General features: G+C 42.4%; 1 protein-coding gene across 12 annotated transcripts in view; it reads left to right on the top strand.

Moving 5' to 3' along the window:
* obscn (obscurin, cytoskeletal calmodulin and titin-interacting RhoGEF) overlaps window positions 1–25,330 on the top strand; it is a 212,538-nt gene that overhangs the window by 3,500 nt on the left and 183,708 nt on the right. For all 12 annotated transcript variants that reach the window (XM_062957387.1, XM_062957386.1, XM_062957385.1 and 9 more), the window contains exons 2-5: window positions 2,700–3,846; window positions 9,566–9,835; window positions 13,600–13,860; window positions 23,614–23,916. In XM_062957387.1, coding sequence (XP_062813457.1) covers window positions 2,709–3,846; window positions 9,566–9,835; window positions 13,600–13,860; window positions 23,614–23,916 — 1,972 coding nt within the window. In that variant the 5' untranslated portion in view covers window positions 2,700–2,708. The remainder of the gene's footprint in view (window positions 1–2,699; window positions 3,847–9,565; window positions 9,836–13,599; window positions 13,861–23,613; window positions 23,917–25,330) is intronic.

Here is a 25,330-nt window from a genome sequence, read left to right as displayed (position 1 = left end):
TTTAATACGCTGCGCCACTGTGGGCCCTCTTGGAGATAGGACCAAAGTCAAAACATGAACATCATTTTTTGCCATGTCATTGTATATAATATGACTTACGTATCTATGGATTTTGGCATCTCAAAGAGGTCCTGGAACCACTGTACTCCATATTACTTCCAACTACCAGCTCTTTTCTATTCCTCTTTGTCTGCAATCCACATTCTGAATATATTTTGCCAAGAAAACCCCATGATAAGTTTGGCTTAGAGTTGCCATTGTTCGGAAATGATTTGAAGGCACACAACAACAAGCTCTTTGTCAATTCGTGATGGTGATTGCCACCATAATAAATGGCCTTAAGCTTTAATTGGGGAATGATGGATATAAGTTAAGTTGAACATATGAAAGAACAACAGTAGGATAGGGTTATTGTAGTCATAACTTGACCAGGTTTCTGGTCGGGATCCATTGGTGATTGCCACTTATTACAGTATAAGGATGCATTTGCACTGCAGAATGAATGTAGTTTGAAATCTCAATAAAATCAGTCCAACAGGTATCTTGGACCCAAACCATATAGGTCAATGGTTCTCAACCTGTGGATATCCTGGTGTTTTGGCCTACAATTTCCAGAAAATTCCAGCCAGTTTACCAGCTGTTAGGATCTCTGAAAGTTGAAGGCCAAAACATCTGAGGACCCACAAGTTGGAAATCACTGATACAGGGCTTGATGGGTCATAACCAACACGTTGAATACACGGGTACATCTACACTGTTTAACACAGTTTAACACTACTTGAACCACTATGGCTCAGTACCATGGAGTTCTGTGGCCCGTAGTTTTATAAGTCTTTAGCGTTGTCTGCCAAAGAGTATTGGTGCCTCACCAAGATAAACTCCCAAGATCCATCACATGGAGCCAAGACAGATCAAGTGGCATCAACTATCTAGTTGTGTTAATTCTACAGAGTAGCTGCATCCTTAGTAACGGAAAGTTGTATGTTTGTAACCAGGACCACAATAGGATCTAACTCAAGCAATTATTTCATACGCTCCTCCTTGATTCATGATCTCAAAGGAAAATTGATATCATTGTCTCCATAGAAAATGTCATTTGGTGATGTTATGGAAAAACAGCTCATGCAGAAAGTGACCCAGTCTTCTGATTTGAGAAGAGTGGACAGGCTTTTTGGATAGATAGATAGATAGATAGATAGATGCTTCACTATCCCAATTTTGGTGATGTGATGGCTTGGCTTATCTCTTCCAAGTAGCTATTCTTTTACCTAAGGGACGTGTAGCAGATGGTTCTCATTCCAAATATGAGTATGACTTCATTCAGCTTTGTTGGGCGAGTCTCTTGATCTGATCATTAGGACCCCTTCTACACTGTCATATAATCCAGACTATCAAAGCAGATAACCCACATTACCTCCTTTAAAATAGATTATATAAGTCTACACTGCCATAAATCCAGTTCAAAGCTGATAATCTGGATTTTATGTGGTAGTGGAGAAGGGACCTAGGTAATGCCTGTATTTTGATATTTCATTATAAAATTCCCATTTCAGTGTTTATTTTGGCTTTGAAACCAATATATAAGAAATAAAACAGAGACTATGATACGTGTTTTTGCCCGGTTGCTGGGAAATGAATAGATACGGCTGATAATACCAATTTTAATCAAATGCTGATGAGCAACTGGGCATTAAATAGCATATTGGTGTCTTCAAAATAGTCGTGCTTGGTATTTTTCAATGGCCAAAACATATTTCTCCTGGAAGTGTTGTGAGCCTCTCTAGATCCTCCAGTACTATTCTATGGGCTTCTGGCCTAAGTATACCATAGAATATGGATAACTAGAGGACCTAGAGACACACCAATGGAAGTGTTTGTGGGTTTCTCCGGGTCCTCTAGCATTATTCTCTCATACATCCAGCTCAAGTAAGTATGATTCCCTTGTTCATGGATTCAATATTGGTGGTTTCATTTACCAACACTCTGAACATATGGGTTGTCGAAGGCTTTCATGGCCAGAATCACAGGGTTGTTGTGTATTTTTTGTGCTGTATGGCCATCTTCCAGAAGTATTCTCTCCTGACGTTTCTCCCACATCTATATATCTCACAACCTCTGAGGATTCCTGCCATAGATGTGGGTAAAACGTCAGGAGAGAATACTTCTGGAACATGGCCATACAGCCTGAAAAATACACAACAACACCCTGAACATATTCCCCTCTGGAAGCGTTTGTTTTCTTCTCTAGGTCCTCCAGTACAATTTAATGCTATGTTTCCATCACAACGATAGTCACATTATGGGGTTCACTATTATCCATGGGATGGTGATGGTCTTGGAATGTATCTCCTTGGATATGGAGTCATACTATATAGTCAAAATATAAGGTCTCCATGATCCACCCTTCAGGTATCCACAGGAGGATTTTGGAACATGTCACTCATGGATATAGAGATCATACTGTACTATTTTGAAACTTTTGCTCGTACTAATGATAAATTGGCTTTGGATATTTTGTAATAGTGGGATTACTCAAAGTGAGGGGAAGCTCTTTTGTTGCTACATGCTGATGTGTTCAATATCGATGTGCATGGTTGTATAGATCTAGGGTGTCCCATATGCTTCAAAAAGGGACTCTTTCTTGTGATCGAAATCCCATTCACAACTATTCTTTCTCTCCCTTTTTTACTTCCTTCTAGACCATCAAGATGGATTACAGCTCTTACAGTGGGGTGCCAAGGTTCTTGACCAGGCCAAAGGCCTTTGCGGTGTCCATGGGGAAAGATGCCACCTTGAGCTGCCAGATCATGGGAAATCCCATCCCGATGGTGAGCTGGGAGAAGGACAAGTTTCCCATCCAGACCGGAGGGAGATTTAAGATGGTGGAAGACGGGGATCTGTATCGTTTGACCATTTATGACTTGAACTTGGAGGACAGTGGCCAGTACATCTGCAGGGCCAAGAACACCATCGGGGAGGCCTTTGCCGCAGTCAGCATCAAGGTTGGGGAGCAGACGACGGTGACGGAACAGGCGCCGTACTTCATCCAGAAGCCAACCTCCATCCGAGTGATCATGGGAGAAGACGCCATGTTCAAGTGCATTGTCCAGGGTAGTCCTCCTCTTTCTGTGAACTGGGAGAAGGATGGGAGGAACTTGGGTGGCAGGTCGGAATCCAACCGCATCCAGATTCAATCCCAGGGCGAGAAAAACGCCCTCAAGATCCAAAGCACTCGGTTGGACGACACCGGGACGTACACTTGCCGTGCTGCAAACCCTCTCGGAGCCACCAGTGCCGCAGCTTCATTGGTGGTTGATACAGCAGATTCTTACAGCCCGGGCGGCACCCGGCATGCCATAGACGTGGGCAACAGCAAGACGTCCCCGTTGCTGACCCACTTGCAAAAAAGACGGGAGGAAATCCGGAAGACGGACTTTTCCAGCACCGACTCCATCATCTCCTCAGCTTACTCCTCCACTGAAGGACGGTCCAAACTGGGCCTGAACCTCTCCCTTGACTATGAGAGGGCGGCCAGCTTGACTGCCAAAGGCCTCCGGGGTGACGGAGGGTCGTATTATGGGGTGACCACGCGGACCTTCACCGTCACGGAGGGAAAACACGCCAAGATGAGCTGTTACGTGACGGGAGAACCCAAGCCGGAGATCGTTTGGAAGAAGGATGGCGAAGTCATCCTGGAAGGTCGAAGGCACATCATCTATGAAGACGAACAGGAGAACTTTGTGCTGAAGATCCTCTTCTGCAAGCAGGTGGACAATGGTCTCTACACCTGTACGGCTTCCAACTTGGCTGGGCAGACATACAGCTCTGTTCTGGTCACAGTCAAGGGTGAGTAGTTGCAATATAAAGTCATTATTTATTATTTATTTATTTGCAGTATTTATATTCCGCCCTTCTCACCCCGAAGGGGACTCAGGGCGGATCACATTACACATATGAGGCAAACATTTAATGCCTTTAACATAGAACAAGGACAAGACAAACATAGGCTCCGAGCTGGCCTCGAACTCATGATCTCTTGGTCAGAGTAATTTGTTACAGCTGGCTGCAGCTGGCTGGCTGCTCACCAGCCTGCGCCACAGAAATACAATTATATAAAATATATAAAGTATAAAGGTAGTGGTGAGGTATTTGATTAAATTGAGATTTATAACGATATCAATTTACAAGCTAGATTAGTTGATAATTAGAAGATACAGTAAATCATGGGTTAACTTTTGGACTAACTAATTAATTAATTTATTAGAGAATTAATTTTTTAATTAATTAACTATTTACATAAAATACATACTTATCAATTTATCAAATTATCCATCATTAAGCATAATCTTAACAAAAGCCATATCATATATGATGTACAAGTCTTCACTTCACTTCACTTCATTTCTTAATTAGTCGCTCTCCACCAGAGTGCTCCGAGCGACTTACAATTTAAAATATCATTCCACAATATAAAAACATTCAACATAAAAACATTAAACAGTGACTATTTGGCAAATTAGATCTGATTTACTTAAATGCACAACCAAACAGCCAAGTCTTGAGTGCTTTGACAAAAGATTGCAACTCCGACATTGCTCTAACATATGGAGGCAATGAGTTCCACAGAATTGGAGCAGAGGTTGAGAAGTTTTAGTCTAAAATTGTCATCCCTTGCAAACCTTGGTCATTTTATCATAGTTCAATGAAAGTGTTACGCATTAACTCTTATCAAAAAAGGATCCATCCTCTTCTTTAAATTGGATGATGAAATGCAAGAGTGTAGTCCACCCTGAGAGAACCTAAAGAAGCCCAGAACCACTCTATTCTCTCCATAGTGATGCCACTTCTGGACTTTTTGAATGTCTGGACAAGAAAATAGAAGTGCTAGCTAAGGATTGCTGGCCTCCTGAGGCTCTGGCCTTTCTCCTCTCTGCAGGATGACCCTTAATGAACCCATAATTTTGGTCGCAAAACTTGCCCTTGACTTATGCATAAGGTTGACTTACTCATATAGTATTCTGGTTCCATGTGTGATAAATAGATGCTAAAGCTGGGGTGGGCAACTGTAGGAGGTGGTGGTGGGGTAATAGCTGTCCCTTGTAGACAGTTGGAGAGCCATCCTCTGACCATTGCATCCACCTGACTCACACAAAAAGCATTTTAGGCCAAATGCCTTCTAGGGCCCATGTGGGCATTTCAACCTTTTTTTTTGGCCCCTTAGGACAATAGAATTTATCTGTACTTATGTTGGGAATTATTGCTATACTTTGTGGTGCCCAGTTTGGCTTTCCTTCTTGATCCATCTGGACCTGTTTGTAGGTGACTCATTTGGTGGTGACCCTGCACTTTGTTTTTTGGTTGGGGCAAGAGAGGAGCTGTGTTGGGCTAATGGGTGGCCTGGACTCATGGTTCTGGATAAGATGAATGCTGAGTCCTTTCCAACCCTTGACTGTGGTTAACTAAGTCTGTGAACTGCTTGTAAAAGCTTGTCTTTGAGATGAAAGGGACTTCAGACTTGCCCTGGTTCTCAAAGGGAAGTTTTTGAAGCGAAGTAATTTCATTGCTCATCTGTCAACAAATTAAAGTTGTAGGTGTAGTGTTTTGAGTGTTGGGCTAGGACTCTGGAGATGAAGTTTTGAAGCCCTATCCCAGGGGTCCTCAAACTTTTTAATTGGAGGGCCGATTCACAGTCCCTCAGACTGCTGGGGGGCCGGATTATGATGAAATAGTCCAAAATTAGGATTGTTGTTGTTGTGTGCCTTCAAGTCGTTTCAGACTTAGGTCAACCCAAAGTCTAACGTTTAGGACAAAGGCCAGGTCAATGACCTTGGAGGGCCGCATCCGGCCCACGGGCCTTAGTTTGGGGACTCCTGATCTCATAAAACCATAGGTAAGGAAAGAGACCTCCAAAGACCATCTAGATGGTCTCATAAGATCATAGGTAAGGAAAAGGGACCCTCAAAGGCCATCTAGATGATCTCATCAGGCCATCAGAAGACCATAGATAAAGAAAGGGACCTCAAAGACTATCTAGATGATTTCATAAGACCATAGGTAAGGAAAGGGGCCCCCAAAGGCATCTAGACCGTCTCATAAGACCATAGGTAAGGAAAGGTACCCTCAAAGGCCATATAGACAGTCTCATAAGATCATAGGTAAGGAAAGGGACCCTCAAAGGCCATCTAGACAGTCTCATAAGACCATAGGTAAGGAAAGGGACCCTCAAAGGCCATCTAGATAGTCTCATAAGACCATAGGTAAGGAAAGGGACCCTCAAAGGCCATTTAGTTGATCTCATCAGGCCATCAGAAGACCATGGATAAAGAAAGGGACCTTAAAGATTATCTAGATGATTTCATAAGACCATATGTAAGGAAAGTAACCTCCAAAAGCCATCTAGATGGTCTCATAAGGCTGTAGCTAAGCAAAGAGACCTTCAAAGACCATCTAGACAATCTCATAAGACCACAGGTAAGCAAAGAGACCCCCCAAAATCAGGTAGACTTAGGTCAACCCTAAGTTTAGGACAGGGGCCAGGTCAATGACCTTGAAGGGCCGCCTTCAGCCGCGGGCCTTAGTTTGGGGACCCCTGCCCTATCCCAACATAAAATCCGCTGAGCTCATCACATTTTCTCAGCCCCAGAGGAAGGCAAGGGCCAACCTCTTCTGAACAGATCTTCCCAAGACAGCCCTGTGATAGTTTCACTTTAGGGTCACCATAGATCGGAAATGAAGGCACACAACAACAACATCCAAGGGTCAGGGAAGCAGTCCTGGATCCACCACATGAACTGGTCATTAACAGTTGCAGTTTGCAACTGTTACTAGGGAAGCAGGAGGTGCCTTAACCCAGCCTGTCCACATTCGTCAGGGGTTCATCCGAAAGTGACAGAAGGTTGCGATGGCTGGACAGCTGTTTGGCTGCTTATGTGCCACGAGCCGGAGGGCCTCCCATCTCCTTCCATGGTGAACAGGTGCCCGCTCGAGCGCAAGCCTGGCCTCAAAGGCAGCAATGCTGAGACTGCTCCCACATTTGCACATTTAGCAAGAGGGCTGAGGCTGCAGAATAGTATGGGGGGTGGCCTCCCTTCTTGACTTTTCACCTTCCCAGTGTGCAGTTCCTTTGAAACTTTTGATGAGGACAGTTTGTCCTGCCATCCCAGCCACTTCTGCATTTGTCAATGTTCATGATTTACATATAGAAAATGTTGCAGCATTGATGTTCCCACCTGATTGCACTGTCCTAGTTGTTTAGCTCATCTTCAGCCTCTTTGGGTGCATCTGCACTGTGGAATGAATGCAGTTTGACACCACTCGAACTACCATGGCTCAGTGCTATGGGATCATGGAAGTTGTATTTTACAAGGTATCTAGTGGTGAGACACCAGTGCTCATGGGCATGGGAAAAGAAAGGAAAGGAGAAAAGAGGGAGGGAAGGCCTCCTCTTTCGTCCTTCATGCTTGTCACCTGAGCAGGTGGAGGTCCTGCTCTGATGGTGTCACCCGGTGTGTCCTGCACCTCCTGCACTCCCTAGTTATCCAGCAATAAACTTTGGAACATAGCATCTTATTCTCTAGATATCCAGCATGATGTAGAGGTTTGAGTGTTGGATTTGTTGGGAATAGACAAGCTGTTAAGCTCTAATCACCCTCTTTATGAGGTAAATTCCCATTAAAATAGCAGAGTAAAAATTGCAGCAGCGGTGAGACTTACATGGTGTGAGTTTTGGAAGGCCTTTGTGTCATCAGGAAGGCAAAGGGATGCAAAGTTAGCTTTAAAGTTTAAAAGTATTTATTGAGGTAAAAAGAAATCCATTGATGGATAGAAAAGGTTTGGACCTAACTATCTAATCTATCCTGTTCTAATCCACATAGAGGGATTAAAATAACAAAGCTCCAGATAGCTACATCTTGGCTATTAGAGGACAGAAGTGCGTCCTCTCTGGAACAAAGCAGGAAGCCGGTATGGCAACCAAACCTCATGGGTCTGTTCTTCTCTAGGGCCATAAACATTTCAAAAGCCAAATTGGGGGAAGTTACGTCAAAGCCCTAGGAGAGATCACATTTCTAAAGCATCAAAGGGTGGGCTGACCTAAATAGGACGGGAAGTAGGAAACAATGGTGAATCCTATCTACGCATGCTTTGGAAATGGGGAAAGGATTCCCTCAATCTAACTCTATCATCTATCTGACTTGAGTAGTCCAGGATGATTCCCAACAGGATTATGATCCTGGAGACCAGGATTTGGTTCCCTGCTCAGCCATGGAACCCACTGGGTGACCTTGGACAAGTTGCACACTCTCAGCCCCAGAAAACTCTGTGATACGTTGCCTTAGGGTTGCCATAAGTCAGAAAAGACAACAACAACAACAACAATAAATATTGTTCTCTAACTTAATTGATTGTTTCAGTCTTCCAAGTATTCTAAACAGAGGCAAGTGGAGGGGAATGTTGCTGGTCATGCTGGAAGGACTTCATGTTATGCCAAACAGGTGGCCTGCCTTGCAGCTGGCGGTGATTCATAACCTTCACTCCCACTGGCAGCTCTCTTGGAGGGCACGGGGCTGGTGCAATGGATTCCTGAAGCCTTCTCTTATGGGAGAAGATGGCCCAAGGGGGAGGAATGACAAGATAAGGGTCAATCTATATGCCACAATGAATGCAGTTTGACACCACTTTGACTGTCATGGCTCAATGCTATGAGGTCCTAAGAGATGTAGTTTGGTGAGGCACTCACACTCAACAAGGGTGAAAGACCTTGCAAAACTGGTGGTGTCAAACTGCATTCATTCTACAATATAGATGCACCATAGAAGTAGTCATGCAATTCAAAAACCTGATACACATTTGAAGGAAAGCATCTTGCTTATCACAACACTTAAAAAACGATACCAATTGCTTACTCTTATGAGTTTTAGTTGATTAATTGAGTGAAATGTGCCAGTTGTAAAAAGAATAGTTCCAAAGTAGAAATCAATGTTGTTTGCTTCAGATGATGCACAGTTGTCTCATGGCATGAACACTACATCTTACAAGAAGTATTTCAAGGGAAGAATTTTAATGATATATTACTGCTTTTATAATTGCAGGTTGAGTATCATTGGAGGATCTAGCAATTCCTGGAGAGAACACTGGTCTAGGCATTTGTGAGATTTTATTATCAACGTCTGATGGATGTTGTTTATAAAGGTGCATTAGAGGACCTAGAGATTCATAGAGCAAACACTTCTCTAGTCATTTGTAGGCCCTATGGTCAACTTGTAGGCCCTATGGTCAACTTGTAGGCCCTATGGTCAACTTGTAGGCCCTATGGTCAACTTGTAGGCCCTATGGTCAACTTGTAGGCCCTATGGTCAACTTCCAGCAGATATAAGCCATAGGGAATCTGGAGGATCTGGAGATTCCTCGGACGAGCATTTCTCTAGGCATTTGTAGGTCCTATGGTGAATATCTCTCAGTATACATTATTCTGTCACAGTGGTGATTAGAGCAAACCTCCTATCATGTCCTCGTTTTCTTGTGATGTTGCAATTCTCATAACGTTCTCATCCTTTCTGCCCCCAAGAACCAAGAATCCCATTCAAGACAAAGCTACGAGATCTGGAAGTGCGGGAGAAGGAGTCGGCGATCTTCCAGTGCGAGGTTCCTGCTGCCACCACCGAAACCACCTGGTTCAAAGAGGAGACGAAACTTCAGCAGAGCAACAAGTACAACATCGAAGAAGAAGGGACGCATCGGAAGCTCACGGTTCAAAACGTTACCATGGATGATGACGCCGTCTACATTTGTGAAATGAAAGAAGGGAGCAGGACCATTGCAGAACTTAGTGTCCAAGGTGAGTGGAAGTGAAGTTCTCATATCCTTAGGATCTTTGGGATACAAGTGCTGTACCCCAGAGATGGCCACTTAGTAGAGTTTGAGAAATGGTGAGTGGCACTATGGTGACACGGAAAGAATGGCTCAACTGGATTGATTTTATATTATGGCATCTTGAGACATTTAGTTATAGAGTGGAATATAAACCAACCAACCAATTAAATTCTCTATATGGTCTGGACACGTTCCAGCTTGTCAATGTCCTTCTTCAACTCTGGTGCCCAGTTCAAGGAGAAGTGAGAACTAACCTCAAATACAATAAATAACACCTTCCTACCTTTAGCACTGATTCAGTTGGCAAGCTCTACTTTTTTGCTTCTACATGTGGGATGGTAGTCCTGATAGCACCATCTTTGCCTTATATGGCCAACTCCTTGGGTTAATGTTCATGTAGATGAAGACCCAAACTCATCATGAAGCCGTCCCACTGTACTGGCAAAACTGCCTGGTGCTCCGGCGTCTCTTCTTTCAAAAGTCTGGGAGAATACTAAATGTATAACCCACCTCTTTCTTCTCTTTGCAACTTGACTACTTCTTGCATCCTCCCTAATGTTGGTAAACAAACCCATCTAGACCTTGCATTAACAGGCTACAAGCGGATGTTGCGTGGGATCAGGATGGGATTCCCGGCTCTCTTTCTCACATTGCTTCTTGAACAGCTGAGCTGGGGTCATAAAAGGCATGTCCTGTCATACAAAGCTAGGTTCAGTTCCATTTCGACAGAGAATACAGTTGAAGACTATTTAAACACATGGCAGTTTAGTCCCTCCCGTATATCTGTTCAGCCTCCAAAGCTCACAAAAAGGAAGACAATTGGATAAAAAAAAATCAGGAGAAAAGAAAATTGGAAGTTACATCCCATGATTTGTAGTTTTGGTGCAGTCTGCTTTATTTGTGAAATGTATGTAAATTGGCACCGTTGCCCAAGCCTGATATAAAGACTCCTTAGATGCTTAATAGCCTATTTTTTTCCCTTATGACTGATTTGAGCTAAGAGCAGAATTGACCTGCAGGCTGGATAAGGAACCTATAGGTTAGAGTTTTCCTGAGGAACACCTAAGTAGCTGAGAAGAGAAATGCAGACAGGTCTATATCTTGATGTAATCAACTCTTGGGTGCCAGTTTCTTATCTCTGATCAGTGATTGGAGATAAGAGCAGAATTAGTTTATATATAGAATAAGGAACCTATGGGCCAGAGTTTCCGAGTAGGACAACCTTGTGACCAAGAAGAGAAATGCAGAGAGATCAACAGCTTGATGTAATCACTACCTGGATGTTAAACAGTTGTCTTCTCTCTGATCAGTGATTGGAGATAATGGTAGAATTGACTTACAGGCTGGATAAGTTCAGAGTCTCCATATGGAACACAATATTAGCTTGGAAGAAGAATGTGGGCCTATGTCATTGCTCCTTGGATGCTAAACTGACACTTCTCTGGGATCAGTGATTGGAGATAAGAGCAGAATTGGCTTTCAGGTTGAATAAATAACCTCCAGCTCAAAGTTTCCTTCAGGAACATTCTATTAGCTGAGAAGGCGAATGTAGGTAGACAAAGAGCTGGATGTAATCACTTCTTGATATCCTCCTTGAGACACAAGGAGAGATGTTTAAGAAATAAAATGATGATGATGGTGATTATTATTTATTAAATAACCTCTTATCGCTTATCAGTGATTGGAGATAAGAGCAGAATTGGCTTGCCGGTTGGATAATAATAATAATAATAATAATAATAATAATAATAATTTTATTTTTATACCCCGCCCCATCTTCCCGAAGGGACTCGGAGCGGCTTACATGGGGCCATGCCCGACACAACAATACAATAACAGCAATAAAACAATAAAACAAATATCTCATCAATAAAACATCAACATCAGTAAAATAGTCATAAAAGTCAGCATACAGCATAAAAGGAACCTATCTAACAGTGTTTCCATGAGTCAAACTCTATTAGCTGAGATGGGGAATGCAGATAAACCAAAAGTTGGAAGTAATCACTCCTTGTATTGTCGAAGGCTTTCATGGCCAGAATCACACATCTATGGCAGGCATCTCTGAGAATGTCTGCTATAGATGTGGGTGAAACGTCAGGGGAGAATGCTTCTGGAACATGGCCATACAGCCCAACAACCCAATCACTCCTTGGATGCTAAGCAACCTCTTTTCTCTGATCATTGACTGGAAATAAGAGCAGAATTAACTTGTTGGTTGGATAAGGAACCTAAGGTTGGAGTTTTTCCTATAGGAGAAGGAGAGTTCAAATAGACCAAGAGCCAGATGTGATTGCTCCTTGGGTATCAAACAGTTTCTTATCTTGGATCAGTGATCCAAGATAAGAGCAGAAGCGACTCTTAGGTTGAATAAAGAACCTTTAGATCAGAGTTTCCTACAGGAATGCTGTATTACAGGGGTCCTCAAACTTTTAAAGCAAAGGGCCGGTCTACAATCCTTCAGACGGTTGAGGGGCCGAATTATCACTTGAAAAAGAAATACAAACAAATCCCTATGCACACTGCACATGTCTTATTTGTAGTGCAAAACAACAACAACAACAATGAAAGAACAATACAATATTTAAAAATGGAAACAATCTTAACCAACATATCAGGATTTCAATGGGAAGTGTGGGCCTGCTACTGGCCAATAAGATAGTCAAGTTAGGATTGTTGTTGTTGTTATTGTTGTGTTCCTTCAAGTCATTTCAGAATTTGGTCTGAAGTCTGAAATTAATTATTTATTTACTTACTAAATTTATTTACTACATTTATATCCCACCCTTCTTATCCTGAAGGAGACTCAGAGCAGCTGTATGTACATACAATATATTATATTATTAGCATAGCACAATATTAGCATTATACATTGCTATGTTGAACTATACCATTATACTGTAATACTATATGTAATATATAACATATAATTAATATTATATGGTAGTATTATTATTAGTATTATAATGTATAACATTATAATATTTTTATCAATATTATATGTATATACAATATATTATATTATTAACTTTACATGGACTTTACATGACCTGTACAAAGACTTGAGGATTCTGGATGAATGGATTTTAATCTTGGACATTCTTAAAATTTTATATAATGTGTTTTTATTTTGTAATGGTATCTGTTTTATATGAATGTTGTTTTGTAGATTGTTTTATATGAATTGTTGTTTTTACATTGTTTTTAGGCATTGAATTTTTGCCTATTTACTGTAAGCCGCTTTGAGTCTCCTCGGAGAGAAAGGCGGGGTAAAAGTAATGTAAATAAAATAAATAAATAAATAAATAAATAAATTAAAACTGTTATAAAAATATATTATAAAACTGAGGGTGGGGGCCAGGTAAATGACCTTGGAGGGCCATATCCGGCCCCTGGGCCTTAGTTTGGGGACCCCTGCTCTATTACCTGAGAAGGAAGGTGTAGATAAACCAGCAGCACCAGGTATGACTGCCAACAAACCTTCATCTGGCAAGTGATTGTGTTGATAGTTTGGCTTTATACCAAATAGACATCTACTTCAATGCCATCTTTTCTGATTAGCAACTAGACTGAATTTACCCCATCACTTGCTACCTGATACTTTTAATGAGAGATGTCATAGAGTTAGCTGAAATTATACACAAAGGACTTTACTTTGGTAGCCTCTTAAATATATTTTGCGAATGCTAATTTTTAAAATAATTCAGTCTCCCCAATTTTTATCCATAGGGAATATTATCAAGAAGCTTCCAAGGAAGACTGCAGTCAGTGTGAACGACACGGCCATATTCTGCGTGGAGCTAGAAAACAAGTGCCAGAAGTCCCGGTGGCTGAAGGATAAGGAAGAACTCAAGTCCAATAGCAGGATTTCTTTCACCGCATCCAAGAAGGAGCACAGCATGATCATCCGAGATTGCAAAATGGAAGACGCCGGAGAGATCGTGTTTGTGGCCGACGACTGCCGAACATCCACCCAGTTTACAGTTTCTGGTGAGCTACGTTTTCTTCTCCTTCTATATGAAATCGTTAAAGTTTGGGATTGTTTTAAGACAGAATAAGAAAGTACAAATTTTGCAACGACAGTTCTAGGTCTTCTCAAAAGAGGAATCAGGAACTTTAAAATATTTCTTGTTCTGTTTTTAAAAGTATCCATGAATCACTTTTCACCCACAACATCTATATATATAAAAGGGTAATGAAATTTCGGCCTAGGACAAAACAACAAAACTACGCATCCCAGAAACACTAAACTTACCAGCACAACCCCTCATCCATGCCTCTACGTTCATACAACAAAAAGGAAAGAAAAATAAAGTCCTAATTAGAGGGAGAGGAATAATTGTTTTTTATCCAATTGCTGCCAGTTAGAAAGCTAAGCTCCGCCCACTTGGTCTCCTAGCAACCCACTCAGCCCAGGGGACAGGCAGAGTTAGGCCTCACTTAGGCCTCTTCCACACTGCCTATAAAATACAGATTATCTGATTTTAACTGGATTATATGGCAGTGTAGACTCAAGGCCCTTCCACACAGCTATATAACCCATTTATAATGGACTTAATGTCAGGGGAAAACGTTTACCCTTTACCTTAACTACCACCAATTCCTCTAGACTTTATTTCCCATACCACCATACTTTGCCACAGCAACGCGTGGCCGGGCACAGCTAGTTGTGTAATAAAAACTTAACTGGAAAATAGAACAGAGGGAAAGTGTTAATTAAAAACAGATGTGGGACCGGGCTTTAGCACAGCAGGTTAAACCACCAGCTGCAGTCAATCTTGTCAATCCAAGAGGTTGATAGTTCAAAGCCTGAGTCAGGGTGAGCTCCTGGCCTTTAACCCAGCTTCATCCTGTTGTCGACCGCGTTTTAGGGGGATCGGGCCCCTTAAGGAGAGAGCCGATCCGGTCCTGAGAGAACGGACCTTGGCGGAGCCAATAGGAAAATATGAGCCGCAATACAACCTGAAGCCGAAATGAAGAAGGTCCGCCAAAGTTGAAGGAAAATCCGCCAAGGAGTCTTTATTGAGCGATTCAGCTGAAAAGGACTCTAGTAGTGATCATTCAGTCTACTAGCGTACCATATAACCAAAATAAAGCCATATTTATACAATGTTTCAGTCTGACAGCCCCTTGAATTTCCCGCCCCGCTCCCCCGCCCATCTGATCGCGGATAGGCTAGAGTGTTGAACGAGGCGGGCTTTCGTTTCCCGCCTTGCTCTGCTGGCCCAATAGGGAGCTGCTTTTTGTCCCCACTCGGGCCAATCAGAGAGGAGAAGGCGGGAGTTATTGGAACAATGAAGTGACTGAGCAGGAAGGATCGGATTAATTCCTGCCCGGCCGAATTCTAAAGGGATTAATGACAGCAATCAAGGGTTCCTGTCACGTACACAGATTTCAGATATGCCTTGGGGTGTCAGAGGTGGAAGTAGGGATGGGTGGTGATGGGCTCAGCAGGGCGCCTTCCTGAGGTGTCCTGGATTTCCTTTTTGGAGGAGATATGACAATGTTTGCCTTGAGGGCGAATCACCTTTAGGTCAAATACTCCGAATTCGGCGACTCAAGCCCTATATTGTCCATGCAATCTGAATCTGATTAGGTTAAGCGGCAGCGGATTAACCTTTTGTTTTTGGGAAGGGAAGCCTGGGTCATAGAAAATGGGGCAGGTTCTGGGGTTCAAGTTGAGTTCGAAATATTCCCTATTTGATTTCATGACTTGGCAATTATGTGAAATAAAATGAAAAATAAAATAAAGTTGGAATATAAACCCAGCTGGGAAAAATACATATTTTCCGGGGATCCCAAAGAGTACAAATACATATAGGCAGATAGATAGATTTCAAGGAAGTAAGGGAGAATCCATAGAGGTGGGTTACATTGCATAAAGGGGAATCATGAATGATATAAACAATTTGAAAACATTTGATAAGAACGAAGTTCACAACATCTGGGGAACCCAATATGGAAATTCATAAAAGTGGAGTTTTAGCAGCATGATTTCACAATTCATGAAGTTAGCCCAACGATTAGAAATTCATACAACAGTGATTCATGTGGGTGTCCAGGTACATAGAATATGAAAATTCACGGATACATGAGGAAAAGAGTTCATCTGTGGTGGAAGGAATTCATAGAGATGGCATGGGGAAGAGGCACATGTGGGTTGCAGTCTTTGGAAGTATAAGATTTCATAAGTTCAGGGATAGGTCTGGGGAGGAGTGTTCTTCTCCTTCATAAAATTATGAAGGTATGAATGAAACGTGGAGGGCGCCCGTCCAGGCACCCTCCTGGCAGGCTGTAGAGAGGGTGAAGGTCCTTGGAGAACTATGTCTCCCCAGCGGGAGGGCGATCCCCCATCCCCAGTTCACAGAAAGGGACCAGGGATCTCCTAAAACCATCCCGCGGGTCGCGGGGAGAGGAAAGTCCGGGATAAGGCTGGAAGAGAGCAGTCGGTTCCGTTTGACAGTCAGCTGATGAGGTGCCGAGAACTGGACCGATTTTGGTTCCGCTGGTGGTCCTTGAGTCAGGAGCCTTAGAAAGGATTAGGACTAAAAGAAGAGCGTGCTAGGGGTAATTTTGATAAAGATATGAGCCAATTTGTATCGTCCGCTGTATTAACCTATGGCGGGGAAGCCTCCGCCAGGGTTTAAAGATCAGACGGGTTAGTGAGAGAGAGAGAGAGAGAAATTGCATGCAAAGGAAGGAGTCAGAGAAAGACACAAAATAACCAGATAGAGAGTGTTACTGTTAAAATAAATGCTACTTTTATTGGGGGATTGGTTACATAGTTCAGGGAAGGGGAAAGTGAAGAAAAAAAGATCTTTTAACAATAGTCTGCTGCGGTCCCGCTCCGTTCCTTTTGGTGATGGATCTGCGGAACTCTCCGCTGCGGGTTCAAATCAATTTGAAAGCCGGGGTGACGGTCATCAATCCTACCTAGTGGTTTGAAAGCCAAATGTAAGTAGACAAATAGGTACCGCTTAAACAGCAGGGAGGTATTTTAAAGACACCCAGAAATGCCAGAAATTGCTGGTGATTAGATCAAGAAGGAAGTTTACAAACAAAGCTCTTTGGCAGGGAGATAGAGTGACAGCCAGAAAAGAGCACAAGCCTCCGAGATGCCGAAGGTGGGAAAGGCCTATATACCTCTATCTGTGTAAATTGTCTGCCATGTCTTATATAAAATGGTGTTGAATGTTTGCTGCACATGTATGTTCTGTGATCCACCCTGAGTCCCTTTCGGAGTGAGAAAGGCGGAATATAAATGCTCAAAGATAAGCCAAGTTTTTCAGCCCTTTCTTTTTAGCTGAAAAAGCCTCTCTTGGCTTATAATAGGGTCAAGGCCGGGCAACAGAACCTGGAGGCCATTGTTTGCAATATATGATATATTCCTCTCTTACCCTCACCTATCTGTTTCTTTTCCAAAGCCTCCCTCGCTCTTAACCAAAGGAATGTTTTGAAAAGGGAAAGACGCCCATGCAAGTCAGGAAGAAGAAAAATATATATCCATTAATCTTATAAAAGCATTTCCCCCTGAAATATTTGTCAAACTCTCCTACAGATATATAGGCATTAACCCCCTGCATGTATTTGCAATCCCTATGTACTTATATATCTGTATCTATCTATCTATATCCATTAATTTTATATATGAATTTTCCCCTCATATGTTTGCAGGTCCTTGCAAATCCTATATACATATAGATCTATGTACCTGTATATCTGTATCCATATACAGTAGAGCAGGGGTCCCCAAACTTTTTAAACAGGGGGCCAGTTCACGATCCTTCGGACCGTTGGAGGGCCGGACTATAGTTGGCCACCGAGCAATAATAATAATAATAATAACAACAACAACAACAATAAAGATAGTTGGAAGAGATCCTTTGGGCCATTGAGTCCAATCCACTTCTGCCTTTGTGCACCGAAAGTACAAGCAAAGCACCCCTGACAGATGGCCACCCAGCCTCAATGTTAATAATAATAATAATAATAATAATAATAATAATAATAATAATAATAATAATACAGGGTTTTGGAACACAATACTCCTGAACTCACAATCGTGTTAAAAAACAAAGTATGGATTGTAGATGTTGCAATCCCAGGGGACAGCAGGATTGAGGAGAAACAACTGGAAAAGCTGACACAATATGAGGATTTAAAGATCGAATTACAAAGACTCTGGCACAAGCCAGTCAAGGTGGTCCCAGTGGTGATCAGCACACTGGGTTCAGTGCCTAAAGGCCTTGGCCTGCACTTAAACACAATCGGTGCTGCCAAAATTACCATCTGCCAGCTGCAGAAGGCCACCTTGCTGGGATCTGCACGCATTATTCGCCGATACATCACACAGACCTAGACACTTGGGAAGTGTTTGGCATGTGATCCAGTACAAGAGCCAGCAGAGTGTCTGCTGTGGACTCATCTTGTTGTGTTTCAAATAATAATAATAATAATAATAATAATAATAATAATAATAATAATAATAATAATAAGGGTTGTAAGAGAAGAAGAGACCCCTTGGGTCATTTAGCCCAACCCCCTTCTGCCCTTGAGCCATGAGGGCCGGATAAATGGCTTCAATGGGCCGCATCCGGCCCCCGGGCCTTAGTTTGGGGATCCCTGCAGTAGAGTCTCACTTATCCAAGCTAAACAGGCCAGCAGAAGCTTGGATAAGCGAATATGTTGGATAATAAGGAGAGATTAAGGAGAAGCCTATTAGACATCAAATTGGGTTATGATTTTACAAATTAAGCACCAAAACATCATGTTATACAACAAATTTGACAGAAAAAGTAGTTCAATAGGCAGTAATGCTACGTAGTAATTACTATATTTACAAATTTAGCACCAAAATATCACGATGTATTGAAAACATTGACTACAAAAATGGTTTAGATAATCTAGAAGCTTGGATAAGCGAGGCTTGGATAAGTGAGACTCTACTGTATATGGATACAGATATACAGGTACATGGATCTATATGTATATAGGATTTGAGCCATTGAAGTGGTGTCAAACTGCATTAATTCTACAGTGTGGAAGCAGCCTACATGGGTTTATTTCTCAGGGAAAACCAGGTTGATGTTGTTGACCATGGGCAAAAAGTAACCCAGTTCTTTGTGCCATGAATAACAAGAGTGGGGGATGCAGCAAAAAAGCAAAGCATCCCCAGGCATAATGTTACAGAGTTTAATATGTCCAAGGTTAGGGCCTCAAGATCCAATTTCAGCATTTCACCAAACTACCGAACCTGAGCTGGGTGTTAAATCGGCCGGAGCGCTGAAGCGTTGGCCTTCCCATTAAACCGCAGGGGGCATGACGGCATATCTTGTGACACCCATCGATATTTCTGTGGGTCGCCAAGAAAAGGAAGGGCCGAGCTTCCCTATTTTTACGCTTTGTATCTTACCAAAGATGTTTGCACAATGAGAAAATCAGCATCTTGGAAATTCCCACGAGCCTCCTTTACATCAATGGCGGGTGGAAGGCTCAGTCCCATTCTTGTACAATTCCTTCCATGCTTAGCTTGCAGCTACGGATCTGAGACATTTCTCTGGCAGCAAATGCAAATAGCAGCAGATTTTAATGCTCAGGGCTGTCCAGCGTTTGGCACGCTGCTGGTCGTGTGACCTTTTTAGGCATCCTTGCAATTAGACATGCGGAGGGATGCCAACCCGACAACCTTAGGGCAGGGGTCCCCAAACTAAGGTCCCGGGGGGCACATGCAGCCCATCGAAGCCATTTATTCGGCCCCCGCAGCTTTGCTAGTGTTTTTGGTGCACATAGGCATAAGGGGGTTGGACTAAATTGCCCAAGCGGTCTCAATACTTTTGTGATCCCACCAATTCTTTATTGCTGGGAGGTGGTACTTGAGGCGTAAGTTCCAATGAATCATTTGGACCACATTGTTGTGCCTCTGTTTGTAGTCTGTCTGTGAGATTTTCTTACAGCAGCTGAGAATATGATCAATGGTTTCGTCGGTTTGTGTGATATTATTATTTATTATTATTATTGACACAACGATGTTGTATGACACAGCAAACAAAATAGTTATGCTGGATTTTGTTTCACAAAATCACAAGTCGAACACTTCCCAAGTGTCTAGGACTGTGTGATGTATTTTCGGATGATGCGTGCAGATCCCAGTCAGGTGGCCTTTTGCAGTTGGCAGATCATAATTTTGTCAATGTCTATTGTTTCCAAATGCCGGCTGAGATCTTTTGGCACGGCACCCAGTGTGCCCATCACCACCGGGACCACCTGCACTGGTTTCTGCCAGAGTCTTTGAAGTTCAATCTTGAGGTCCTGATAGCGGCTGAGTTTTTCCTGTTGTTTTTCATCAATGCGACTGTCACCTGGGATGGCAACATCAATGATCCAAACCTTGTTCTTTTCCACAACTGTGATGTCTGGTGTGTTGTGTTCCAAAACTTTGTCAGTCTGGCTTCTCGGCCTTTTGGTAAGATCAAGTGTAGTATTTATTATTATTATTATTATTATTATTATTATTATTATTATTATTATTATTATCATCATCATCATCATCATCATCATCATTGAGGCTGGGTGGCCATCTGTCAGGGGTGCTTTGCTTGTGCTTTTGGTGCAAAAGGTAGAAGGGGGTTGGACTAAATGGCCCAAGGGGTCTCTTCCAACCCTCTTTATTATTGTGGTTGTTATTGTTGTGGTTGTTGTTGACACCGAGGCTGGGTGGCCATCCGTCAGGGTGGCTTTGCTTGTGCTTTTGGTGCACAAAGGCAGAAGGGGGTTGGACTAAATGGCCCAAGGGGTCTCTTCCAACACTCTTTATTATTTTTATCATGATTATGATTATGATTAACATTAAGGCTGTATTTGTTCTCATTTTGTTTTTTTACTTCAAAATAAGATATGTACAGTATGCATGGGAATTTGTTCATAGTTTGTTATGAACCGTGAACTGGCCCCATTTAAAAAGTTTGGGGACGCCTGCCTTAGGGCTTTCAGATCTCATGGTCTTAAGCAGGCATGGACAAACTCGGTAGGCTGTTAGGAATTGTGGGAGTTGAAGTCCAAAACACCCAGAGGGCCCAAGTTTGCCCATGCCTGGTTGCAAACCCTCGAAGTTTGGTGTCCTTTGGGAAGAAAGAACGGGTTGTGTATTTACTTAGCTAACTTTCTCCTTCCTTCGCAGTCATTGCAACACTAGAACTCATCCTCAGCTCTGCATCCGTCTTCTGCAGACTGGATTAAATGTTCCTTTATCCTATTTATTCACTTCCCCAATAATCCCCTCATCTCAGCTTCATTAGGGAACATTCCTTTTAGTTAAGATTTTTGTCTTGATTTCCAGACAGGGAAATATGTCCAGGGCTGAGCAATTGTGCCTGGCACTTAATGCACTACATTTAATGGCGTCACCAAATTCTTGAAGGACTTAAATGCTGTCATCCTCCTAAAATATATTTCTAAATATCTACACCATGGTTGATATTTAAAAATATATTTTAGGAGGTTGGAGCCCCCGGTGGTGCAGAGGGTTAAGCTGCTTAGCTGCTAAATTTGCGGACTAAAAAGTCGGCAGTTTGAATCCAGGGAGCGGGGTGAGCTCCCGCTGTTAGCTCCAACTTCTGCCAACCTGCAGAAGACATGCAAATGTGAGTAGATCAATAGGTACTACTCTGGAAGAAGGGTAATGGCACTCCATGCAGTCATGCCGGCCACATGACCTTGGAGGTGTCTATGGACAATGCTGGCTCTTCGGTTTAGAAATGGAGATGAGCACCAACCCCCAGAGTCAGACATGACTAGACTTAATGTCAGGGGAAAACCTTTACCTTTACCTACACCATGGTTAGACAGTGGATTGGACCAAATTAGACCAGATCTCATTGTCTAGTCTGTTTTGGAGTTATGGGTTACTCTGGAGTTTCCAGCAAACTTCAGAATATTCCTTGACATTGCTCAAAGTGAGGCAAAGTAATAATAATTCCAGCTTGTCATATAATTTCAGATGACCTTCCAGATGTTAGGATATAACTCCTGTATTCATCATCATTAGGCACATGATTAGAGCTGATGGGAGTTGTGATACAGGAACATCTGTAAGGCTATAACTTGTTCTATCTATTGGAAATGAGAACCTTCTTCAAGCCTCTTCTAGTAATTTGTTTATCTGTGATTCTGTTTGCTTACTGTATGGTATATATGTACTGGTATTGTCCTGTTTTGTCTTTCAAGAACAGCCTTAAGACACTGGGGCAAGTAAATGAAAACTGCTTTACTTCAGCAAAACATAAAGTACGGCACACACAGTGGAATAATGCAAGAGAAAGCCGGGAAGTCTTACTTCAGACAAAGAAACAGGCATAAATCTAGGTGCAGACTTGGAGCAGGCACACAGAGAGTGAAGGCATTAGAGTCAGTTTGTTACCAGCAAGAGCTGGCTGCACCTGCTTTGGCTTTCATAGCCCTGGGTCCCTACACAACTGCTAGGGCAGTTCCTAATTACTCAGCTGCATTTCTGCCAGCTAATCTGACAGAGCCGAATGACGTCTCTGCTCTGTTTCCTTTCGCCTCTCCTGGAATGAGGGTACTAGCAAAGTCTCCTCCTCAGACTCCAACTCACCCTCAGATTCCCCTTCCTCTTCTGAAGAAGAGGAATCCCTGACAGGTATGCAGCTTCCCTTGCTCTATGTTTCCTGAGAAGTTGTGGGAGGGGCTGCTGACCACATGATCTGATCTGAGACTGCACAGATCCCAGACTCCATTTTAGGTTCTTCTTAGACTTTGGGACTGCTAAGAGCAAATACTTGCTTGATGTTTGTAAGAGAGATGTTTCTGGCCAGATGGGACAGAGATTATCTCAAACATATCTGAAACTGGACTGATAAGCTATGTACCTGCGTTATGCTGAACACATGAAGGCTGTGAGCAAACCAAATATGTTATTTGACCAAAGCCGACTTCATTTTCGTCTCTTGAGTGCATGATATAAAACAAGTTATTTTATGGGAGAGTAGATATATTTTTGAGCAACTGAAAAACACTTCTGAAGCACTGCTATTTTTTATGCACTGGCATGATCTTTGTTTTCCTAACAGATCAGAGATAACAAGTTATTCAGTCTAACAACTGAAGACATTGCGTTACTATATCTGATTGTATACCATATGAGAAAATTCTACTCAAATGGGCTTTTGGTTTTTCTCTGGAAGATCAAACTTTTCCAAAAGGTTATCTCTAAATGGTCGTGAATGCAATTTTTCCAAAACTATTTAATCAGGATAGTAGGACTTGATTGTAGATACAAGGCTTATGGATAGGATGTCTGACTTTAAAATGTCCTTGAACCATTCCTCAACCTCAAAGTCCAGTTGCAATTCCCATTATCCCCAATCCAAATGATAGATCATTGAAGGTGATGGGATTTATTGTTCAGTAACATCTGAAGACCCAAACTAAAAAGCATTGACCACTATGTAAAAATATATGTAGCTGACCCTCTGTATCCACTGATTCTATGGATTCAATGGCCCTTTGAAGGCAACCATAAGGCTAATGTGGCCTTTCATGAAAATGTCTTTGACACCTCTGATGTAGATTAATATATATTAATCTATAATTTACTTTTATACTTCTATAGTTTACTTCTTTTGAATTTGTCATTGGGAAAAAAGGTTGATACAAATAATTATAAACATGTGATAGTTTCATGATGCCTCTTTGACAATACATTTTGCTGTTTTTCCTTCCGTCCAGCCCCAAAGAAGCCTCCATCTCATCCTCCTCTGGACCCGGTGGTGAAAAATAAAACAGAAACCTCAGTGACGTTGGCCTGGTCCCCTCCGAAGATGGAGCGGCCCATCCCCATTGACGGATACCTGGTGGAACGCAAGAAAATGACCGGGTTCACCTGGCTGAAATGCCACGACTCTCCAATTCCCGAAACCGAGTTCACCCTGAGCAACCCTCCTGAAGAGGCGGATTACTTCTTCCGAGTGTCAGCGGTGAACAGCTATGGGCAGAGCGACTCCCTTGAATTCCCAGGAACGCTGCATCTTGGTGAGTCTTGGAGAGGTTAATGCTTTAAAGTTGGGTAGAGGTTCCTAACTCTGTGTCATTCATTTATCATTTTATGTATTGAGTTGATACCTCAACTTTCTCACAAAGTGAGATCCAAGGAGGACTTCCTGACTATTTTAAGGTTTTCAGATTCCCAAGGAGCCAAAGTGGAGGATGCTGCGGATTGCAATCCAATGATATATGAAGATCTGCACAATTCCCACATGATTCCTATAAACCTGGGAAAGGGGGTTATGGACCTTGGCGGGATCATTGTAACTCAGTGCCAACAATTGTGCTTGTTGTGTGCTTTCAAGACATTTCTGACCTATCGTGGGATTTCTTGGCAAGATGTGGTTTGCCATTGCCTTCCTCTGAGGCTGAGAGTTGAACTTGCTCAAGTCACCCTCTAGGGGTACATCCACATTGTAGAATTAATGCAGTTTGAAACCACTTGCACTGTCATGGCTCAATGCTGTGGAACCCTGGGAGTTGTAGTTTGGTGAGGCACCAGCAATTTTTGGCAGAGAATAATAATAATAATAATAATAATAATAATAATAATAATAATAATAATAATAATAATTTATTATTGGGTGCCATGCCAAAAGATCTCAGCTGGCATTTGGAAACAATAGACATTGACAAAATTACGATCTGCCAACTGCAAAAAGCCACCCTACTGGGATCTGCACGCATCATCCGAAAATACATCACACAGCCCTAGACACTTGGGAAGTGTTCGACTTGTGATTTTGTGATACGAAATCCAGCATATCTATCTTGTTTGCTGTGTCATAATAAAACAACAATAACAACAACAACAACACTTTATTTATATTTCACCCTATCTCCCCAAGGGGACTCAGGGCAGATCACAGTACACATACATGGCAAACATTCAATGCCGTTTAGACAGAACAGACAGAAAGGAGGTGTGTTGTGTATGAAGTCCAGGTTATGCTCGGCTTCAGCCACAGGAGGGTGCTATTGCTCCATTTTCTATCACAAAGAGCCGTCAGGATTTCCTCCTTCCATTTGGTCACCGGCATTTTATGGTGTCGTAAAATATCTCCCCCGCTAAATTAGTGGTACCTAATTTCTCTACTTATAGTTCAGCTGTTTTCAAACTGCTTAGGTAAACCGTGAGCAGGGCTTGACAGTCGGGTGCTCACCCCGACCGGGCTTCAAATTGGCCATCTTTCGGTTGGTAGATTTTATTACTGCTGACAATTTACCAACTGTGCTAAAGCCCAGAAAAGGCTAAGGACAGTTGCGGATCCCATCATTCCATAGCATTGAGCATGGCAGTTGACATGGCGTCAAACTGCATTAATTCTGCAGTGTAGATGTACCCTCAGGTGTTTTTCTGTTCACTTAAACCAGAGCCACGTTGGGTCTTCCATCAGTTTCA

Source organism: Anolis carolinensis, chromosome 6 (assembly GCF_035594765.1).
Source record: "Anolis carolinensis isolate JA03-04 chromosome 6, rAnoCar3.1.pri, whole genome shotgun sequence".
Taxonomy (NCBI): Eukaryota; Metazoa; Chordata; class Lepidosauria; order Squamata; family Dactyloidae; genus Anolis; species Anolis carolinensis.
The sequence above is the reverse complement of the archived record's forward strand: the minus strand, read 5'-3'. Positions and strand labels throughout refer to the sequence as shown.